This window comes from Wasmannia auropunctata, unplaced genomic scaffold (assembly GCF_000956235.1).
Source record: "Wasmannia auropunctata unplaced genomic scaffold, wasmannia.A_1.0 LD335987.1, whole genome shotgun sequence".
Classification (NCBI taxonomy): domain Eukaryota; kingdom Metazoa; phylum Arthropoda; class Insecta; order Hymenoptera; family Formicidae; genus Wasmannia; species Wasmannia auropunctata.
This window is the reverse complement of record NW_012026903.1, coordinates 2,082,048-2,090,891: the sequence shown is the minus strand read 5'-3', so window position 1 is coordinate 2,090,891 and position 8,844 is coordinate 2,082,048. Positions and strand designations below refer to the sequence as shown.

Below are 8,844 nucleotides of genomic sequence, written 5' to 3'. Positions count from 1 at the left end.
TATATATATATATATATATATATAGCCTTTTGATCCGTGTGGTTTACGCATCGGTGGACATTTAGTCGTGTGGAATAAAAAATTCTGTATGGACAATATCGAAATAATTTTTTTCGCCTACGTTTGCGTATGAAAAAAATGGAGTTACAATCGTAGTTGGTAGCTTTAATTGTTGACGATTGCTTGCTGAATTGTCACCTACCAGCACACGCCGTAAAGTGCGCTAAATTGGAGCAGATGCCTGCGGAACACTCGTGTCGATACCGTGCGGGGAACAGCTTCAATAAGTGAACATCCCACGTGAAAGCCAATTGTACCCGGTTATAATTGTACTCTTGTACAACAAATGCATTGCTTTATCTGGCCTATACCTTCAGAAATATACGTGGCGCGTACCCTCTAGGGAAGATAAATGAAGCGCGTGCCTAAGACACACGGTGAGCCGCGCCAGCCGAGCACGGGAGGGATATCGTGAAGATGCGCGGCGCGTTAACGAAGTATCGGATAATCTCCACCTTAAGTTGCAATTTCCCGCGAGCCACTCTTTACTCGTGAGAATGTCCGTCGTCCTTAATTAATTTACGTTTACCCGATATAAAAGTTACAGTTTAAGTTTTTCGCAACGATAGATGTAAAAAAAAAGGCGAGGTAGAGACAGAAGGGAAAAGAACGCGTAACTGGACCCGCGAGCATCTCTCTCGCGTCGCTGCATCTCATAGGAGGCTTACGATGCCATTGGTAGACAATGGCGTTGTAAAACGGGACGAGCACGCGAGAGGTATATCGTCGTCGTCGTCGTCGTTCTTGCAATGGATGCAACACGAACATTGTCAAGCGTCAACTCCGCTCTTTCTCTCCGTTGCGAACCAATTTCGACTGTGCGAGTCGCGCGCACAGAAACTGCATAAATATTTCTGCTTTAATTAATTCGACTAACTCCAGAAAATTGAGTTAAGCAATTGAAAGCTGAAATCTGACTGAGGATATTTCAATAAAGCGGTCTGGTTGATCAAGTAGATATCATACACATTTCTCTTCGGTTTAAACATTAAAAACGTTTTCTTATATATTCTATTTTTATATATTTTATTTATTTTAGTCGAAATATATATTCGCTCTCGTAATCTCGATTGCGTTTGAAACGTTTTTAGAAGTGGAAAATATTTACAATTGTTAAAAAACATATGAATTATTAAAAAAATGTTTTTTTCTTTTTTTTTTACTTTCAAGGCATAAATCGAAGCGTCATTAAAAATGGATTTTAAACCGAACTGAAAACCAAACCAAGTGTAAATTCTGCGGACCGCGGCGGCAAATTGGATATGCTTCGCAGGTCTGCGTTCGGTGATAATTGCGATGCTAAACAAAGTCGGGTCTGTTAAAGAGCCGGTCGTCGAGTTACGCATTATTTTTCGCAGCAGGCGCGTGCGATCGATTTATCGGCCGCAACGAAAGTGGAAATAAGGAAAAAAATAACAGTTTCCTCCTTGTCTAGGAGACTAAAAGAAAATAACTGGACGGCCGATGTATCTTTAGAAAAAGCGGGAAAGCCGGCCAGCATCACGTGACCTTTGCAGAAATCGATACCGCTCTCTCTATCCCTATCATCTCACGCGACCACATGTCGTTGATGAACCTTTTAATTGCTGTCGGCGCATTTCAAATTCATTCGTTTAACGGAGCTAGGACGCTCCTCTTTTCGTGGAAAGTCCAAACGCGGAATAGGAAAGTTCAAACACACAGATAATGTACCATTGATAATAATTTAGGACTTATAATGCCAAAAGTTCAAATATAATAGAGAGTAGAAACGTTTCGCTGATACATTCATAAATCAAAGAGGAGAATCGCTCCGCCTGTTCGGCGTCAAATGCATCCGCGATTTTGATCGTACGCTCAATATTAAACGAGCCGGATAAAAAAAGAGGACTTGAAATCAAACGAATCGCATTTGGCCGCTAATTGCGACGTTTTTTTTTATGACAGAGAGAATCCTGGGGGGGTCACGGTATTTCGAAAGATTTATTTTATAAATTGTAGTTTATTTCGAAAATTTTCATGTCGATGTCGGCTAAAAAGTGTGCGCGTATCGCAAAAATTACGAGTTTTACACGGGTTTTCGAAATGCCGATAACGCTGCGCGAATTGGATATCTTGAAAAGCGAAACACACGCCCCCCTTCCCGTCCCTTCCCTTCTCCCCCCTCTATATGTCTATATGGGTTAAAAGCGACGTATGTTTTTAAATTAAGGAGCACGTGCGTACAAACGACACATTAGCCTTTGACATTAAATACATTAACATACAGTAAATGCTATTGAATTATCCATTACACACGTTTAATGCACCATCAGAAACAAATAAAGCTGGAGATTTACATTGTTTTGCGTGTCACCTGTCCTATCAATTTTCGCGGAAATCTTAAGGAAAAAAAGAGTGAAGAAAAGAAATTAATAAATAATATCGTAACATTATTTTTTCTTCTGCCGTGACGTAAGTGCCGTGCGCTGTTGGAGCAACTTTTGCTCTTGTTTTATGAAGAATGTAACTTTGCGTTTCTAGAAAAAGCTCCAAGATAGCACGGTGTGTTTTATGGACTTCGACGAAACTTCGATAGCCTGCGGTCTCATATGCAATTCCTATTGGTACATCCATAATGTTGAAGTGGAGCAGAAACGTGTGTGTATGTGTAATGCGCTACATTAAAGCGGAAATGAAAAGTAAAACGGACGATGCGTTTAGTTCGCGCGCTAAAACTCTTCGTTCGCGCGCACGCACGTGGGGGTGCGTCCTTAAGCAGAAGGCGGCTCATGCTTTGCCAAGGCAACGTATTGCGTACCTGTTTATCCGGCTCTTTGCCTTTGGCGGTGATGAGTCGATCGCAATAACAGCCTTCCAGCAGAACGACGCCACTGGGTCGTGAGCAAGTCTCGTTCTCGTAATAGAATAGCAGATTCTGTAACAGACGTCATAGCCGCCTATGGTTAACGCTCGCTTTCCTTTTACGACGGGCGGGAGGAGGGAGAGGGGCGAACGTGAGAAAATGAGCAACCGTCATACTTTTTGTATATCCACGGAAAATTATGACGTTTATAATTAATGATACTTAACGTTTCGCGCCTGTCATGTACAGTACAGTAGGGCCGTGTCACGTTTTAAGAGTTTTGCAATAAAATAAACACTTTAATAACAACAGTTTTAGCTATAAATATAAAGCACTCTTATAAATTGACACAACGTTCTATATCTAACGAAAAGTAAATTTAAAAACAATTTTAGTGTGAAAAATAATATTTATTTTTATAATAATTCATTATTTTGTCAGTTTTCCTTTTTTATTTTTCGATTTTTCCAAGATTGCAATAAATTAAGGGTGCTTTGTATTTATGGCCAAGGCTTTCCGCGTGTCTAGAAGATATTTAATTCAAATCAGGTCGACTCGAGTCAACTTAAGTCATATTATGTGGCTTAAGTTTCCATTACTAAGTCTCCGCCGTGCATATAACGCTATCTCGTGCCGGCAGGAATGTCTGACCATATCCAGACCGTTTCTACTGAGGAAGCGCCCGACTCGAGGCGCAAGGCATGAAGCATTACAAGCTCTCCTCTATGCTTGCATAGTAAGAAAATTCAGCATATTACGCGAAAATACAGTAATTAAAGCTTAACCTATTTAGGATTGTGTACCTACATGTAAAATTTACCTTGGCGTATTTCAATTACGTTACAGCGCGATATGTGTTAAATATACGTAACATTATCCAAATATGTTTTTATCTCCCTTTACCGAAATAATGGTTTGTAATGTACGGAGTTCGCATGGGTGGAAAGCGGAAAATCGTGCCCTGCACGGCTCTACGCGTATGAAAACATTACACAAATTCACCAGCGTTATTAGAAAATATAAATGCTGCAAAATAATAATATCGTCTGTGGCTTTATCGCCGAATCAAATTACAGGGCGCACGTGTGTGCGCGCGTGTTGCCGGTGCAAGATTCGTGCAATAAATATTTCGATTGTACGTGCACTCATTTCATAAAGCCAGTACATCCCACCGGATAACCCGCCGGATAAAATTCGCGAAAGCTGATACGTGATACGCGAAGCTCCGGGACGATTTCGCTTTTGTCGCGACCTGACATTATCGACAAGCGTCCGGAAATGTTGTAATCGCGGCGCGGTTTAAATAGTATTGACAAGTCAAACGAAATTTTAATACGCCCTGTAATACGCAATTCGCCTAATTGCATCGTGCTCGGCTTGCACGTCGATTTCAGCGACTCGTGTTGGCGCGGATTTGCAGAAAATTTGTTGATTGTGTTGAATTACAAAACGAGAATGTTACGCATTTTTGTCGGTAAATACAGTACAATTTGCGACGACAGCGCTCGCTTATAGCAATAAAATTGTATTAAATGAACTTACTTCGCGAAAGTATATATAAGGGAAGGAAAAGAGGATACCCTAGAGATACTCTAGAGATACAAATCTTAGATTAACTTCTGTCTCGGAAATTGCATGTACGTAATTTGCCGAGCGCGCCACGCAAAAGAGAAAGAGAGAAAGAGAGAGAGAGAGAGAGAGAGAGAGAGAGAGAGAGAAAGTCCCATTCCTTTTACTAGTTTCGAACTCGCACTCTCCGGAAGAATGTAAGACGCTCCCGCGTGAAATGATAGGGTATCCGATCTAGATTCAAGATAAGTTTATTAAGCTGTAAATAAAGAGCGCGAGTTACCTCTGTTATCCAATGATTCGAAACGTCTCGTCGAGACGCCCGATTATCGCGCATCGCGCAAAAGTTTTGATCCGCAAACGCGGACGAAGCGAGACTCTCCATCGCGCGACGATATCTTCGTTTACTTTCGCAAACACAATGAGAGAGATATTCCACTTTATTTATTACTTTATTCACGAGGGATCTTACTCAAGCAAAAAGAGATGCGGCGAGGGTTGCCGTGGCGAGCCCCGATATTTATCCGATGCTATCTAAACGGAAAAGAAACGGCAACACTTCCTGTATTTATTTGATTCTACTTATTGCTTTCTAGTAAATAGAGCTGTTTTAAACTCGAGCTGCAGGTAAAGCGCGCGCGTGAGTAAATCCCGCAGTACTTCATAGATTGTTTTTCTTCGGAAACTAAAATTAGTTAAACGACGAGATGACAAACTCTTGTTGTTAAAAAAGAAAAAGTTGAAACTCATTTGCGATGCGATAACACGACTTTTAATAGAATAATTACAAGTTTCGTGTCTGCACCGTAATTGAGCGGCTTCATGATCGCGAAATCATATAACAAGAAGATTTACTGCTGGCTCAAGGGATCGCGCGATATTAGAACGAAGAGAGAGAATGAGAGAGATAGAGAGAAAGAAGCGGCCGAATTCTCGGCGCTCCCAATACAAGCGACGAGGCATCTGTCGCGAGTTATATCGAAAGTTCTTTCTCTAATTGTATCAGCGAAGACGGCTATATCCCGAGACGCGCCGTGAGAGTTAATGAGACCTCATTTCCGAAGTTTGTTAGGCCACGAGTAGACAACATCCCCGCGAGCGAGAAGAAATTTCCGAGGAATCGAGGAAGAAGCCTTGTGCGGTGCAAGTTTGCGCGAACTTTAGATATCGTCTCGTTATTTTAATTCAACAGAGTCATTAAATACTTGAAAATTCCACGCTAAAGTAGTGACGTCATTTTATTTAAAATAACGCTCTGACTACGGGGCTTGATGATATCGTTTCGCGATAACTCTTTCGCGGCGACGAGAGTAAACTTCTTGCGGAGAGAAGAGCCTCGGCGATTAATCTCGGAGAATTGCAAACTGTGTGTCGTTATATACGAAGTAAAGTATAATACTAATCGCAAAGTTTGATTTTCTACACTATCCGAGAACAGGAACTGTATGTGTTACAGAATAATGAAAAGGTAAATTTACGTTTAAATTCAGATTCGGATTCGGATTCGGAGCGTGAGATTCTCAAATTGGATCACACAAATTGGATCGCGGGGATCCTGCCTCGGATATTGGCAGGCGACAGTTCATCAACAAAACAATTCACTCACCTGATAGAGAACGAACCATCGTTGTTGCCACTTGGTGGAGTCAGCTGTCCGCTTGTACAAATATCCTGACAGCGAGTGATCGTAATGCGCCTTCTCTGAGAGCATGACCAGCTGGGAATCATTTACCCTCACTGTAACACATTACAGGCGCGTAGGCCCTTGTAAATGGAGCAATTGGAGCAATATATGCGTGGCTATTTGGATTTTAACGTGTATATAAAGAACGCAATGCGTCATTTGCGTGAATTTCCCGGATATATTTACAAAGTGAAATTTATTCGGAGAACAATTCGCTTTTGCGAGGAGAAAGAAAAATCTGTTTGTAAACTTTTATGAAAATTTAATATCAGGAGTTCCATTATAAAATGTAAAATATTACGGGGCAAATAATTAAATTAACGAAATTAACTCGATTAATCCATCCTTTTTCTGTAACAAGTTCGCGTTTGAAGCTCGTCTACGAGTTTTATGCTTTATGCACCGCGACTTTTCTGAAAATATATTAATTACGCGAATAGAAATCTCTCTCTATCTGTGTGCGTGCGCGCTTTCGCACAAATCAGCGCAACGTGTACAAATGCAAAATTACATCCGAATTGTAAAGTCACATACAGGATATGTCCATGCATTTCGTATGGCACAACAATGCGCTGCATCACAATCACGCATCGAATTATCTCGCTATGCAACCGTTTCCAATAGCGCTCAAAGTACGAGGGCGAATCTTGTTTGCCGCATCGCGCATCAACGTAAATATTAATAATCCGAGTACGAGCCCCGCGATGATAAACAATAACGGCACAGTCTCGCCGTTTATTCGTGCACAACGGAATCAACGTTCAACGAGTTGCAAAGTCTCCCCTTCCCTCCCTCTCCTTGCCCTTCTCCCCGTGTTTCAAAAACGTGTCTCTCATCTGAGAAACGGAGTAATGAAAATTCCGCGAAAGACAAACGATTCGCTACGTCTAAAAAATTGCGCGCGATCGATCGCGGCCGAATAGGAGTTTTAATCGGACAGTTGGGCGGCCGCGAATGGATCGTTCGCCCGTCGCGCGTGCTCTACGTTGGTCGATGCCACTTTTGCGAGTAGATTTCAATCTCCGATACGACGATACGATTCCCATAGTTCAGTTCCGTTTGCGAATGTAACTTTGGTTTAACTGCAAGCGATCGCGCCGCGATCGGCCGCGGAGCGAGCGCGTGACGTGCGATTCGAGTCGCTCGCTCGGTTACGACGACGGTCGTTTCTCGTTCCGTTTGTCGCCGTCCGTGTTCGTGTGTTTAACTTTGGTGCGAAGATACGTGACGTTTGAGAAACTTTGTTTCGTTACACCGAGTTTCGGAGAAATCGCACTCCAAAGTTTCCACCGCGGCATGGCAGAACGACGGAAACTCCGTGTAATCCGCGCATGCACGAGTACGCCACTCGTACGGGTGCCGCCGTACGTGAAAAACGGAGCAAGGGGATGAGGACGCGCGAATATCGAGACCGATTATTGTTTGTATTTATTATCTTTGCGCGCGCAGATGGCAAAATCTAATCTCGGTACGGGCGTGGAAAATTTTCCGGCAAACAATGGATTTAAAGCGCAAGCACTATCGTAAATTCCGATGAGAGGGAGAGGAAGGGGGGAGAGAGAGAGAGAGAGAGAGAGAGAGAGGAAAAACTTTCCAATGCAAATATTGTAGTTCCGAAAACGGGGAGCACATGAACCTTTGATGTTCGCGCGCTTATATATTTAATATATAAACCCGCAATACACTATTTGTTTGCCGGAAAAGAAAGTATATCTATACGTTAGCGATTTTGCTCATAGATTTAGTACGCGTGCCGTGATTAAATGCGCTTTGTGGTTGTTGGATTGAATAAATGATTAATACACCGCTCGCGTCTCCCGGAAACAAAATAAATTCCTAAAATACGAATTTATGAAGTACATTTATTTGTCATATTTCAATTTCATTAAACAGCGATGCGTATATCGAATATTAAACGTCATATAGTATTGATCACGGAATCAGAGAGAGTTTTGCGAAAATATATGAATTCGTAATTAACGTCTCTTTGCATGATGTTTTAATTTTATTTAATATGTGACACGTTGAAAATGTGAATATAATAGTGATCCTTAATTCGAGAGAATTAATCGAAATCCTAGAATTTTTCCTGTAATCTCCCGTTTGTCACACAACTTCGCGAATTTCATCTAAGTTGGATTATATCGAACGAAAGGAGAATTATTTTAAGCAAGAGAAAAGTATTATTTTTTTATGTTTTCAATGAAAAGATAAAAAATGAGGTATATCTCACCAGTTTTTTGCATTTTGGGACTGAGCATGATTGCAGGTCGCTACCAAAAGGGTGCCTCCCCCAGTTGATCCTCACAGCGGTGATTGATTGTCCAAATTACCTTGTTCGGGTTCTAATAGTGTAGAAAATAAAGTCCCTCGACGTTAAACGTCGAGAACGTGTCTCGATCGGTTTCGGAGACGTCGGTCCGCGCGGATTCCATCAGAAGCCGTGCCGTTGCATCTGCAAAACACGGGGCGGCGAGGTGAGAGGGGAGAAAGGAATCGGATCCGATAAGTGTAACGTGTGACACGAGAGATTGCGGATCTGTATGTGTCAATAAAATTGTCCATTCTCAAAACCGCGGGCGTGTTACCGCCGTGTCCGCGCATTCAACGGAGGTAAATAACGTTGACAGATACCATTAATATCTATTAATATGTTTATCGTTACGGTAGCATATTGACGTCCGATTTAGCTGTATATATTCCGGGA

At 41.9% G+C, this 8,844-nt stretch overlaps 1 protein-coding gene across 4 annotated transcripts in view; it reads right to left on the bottom strand.

Annotated features, from left to right (window-relative positions):
• Positions 1–8,844, bottom strand: part of LOC105454252 (ras-specific guanine nucleotide-releasing factor 1) — a 52,088-nt gene that overhangs the window by 40,201 nt on the left and 3,043 nt on the right. For all 4 annotated transcript variants that reach the window (XM_011696761.1, XM_011696759.1, XM_011696762.1 and 1 more), the window contains exons 2-4: positions 8,371–8,592; positions 6,060–6,190; positions 2,840–2,956 (exon numbers count right to left, since the gene is read on the bottom strand). In XM_011696761.1, coding sequence (XP_011695063.1) covers positions 2,840–2,956; positions 6,060–6,190; positions 8,371–8,398 — 276 coding nt within the window. In that variant the 5' untranslated portion in view covers positions 8,399–8,592. The remainder of the gene's footprint in view (positions 1–2,839; positions 2,957–6,059; positions 6,191–8,370; positions 8,593–8,844) is intronic.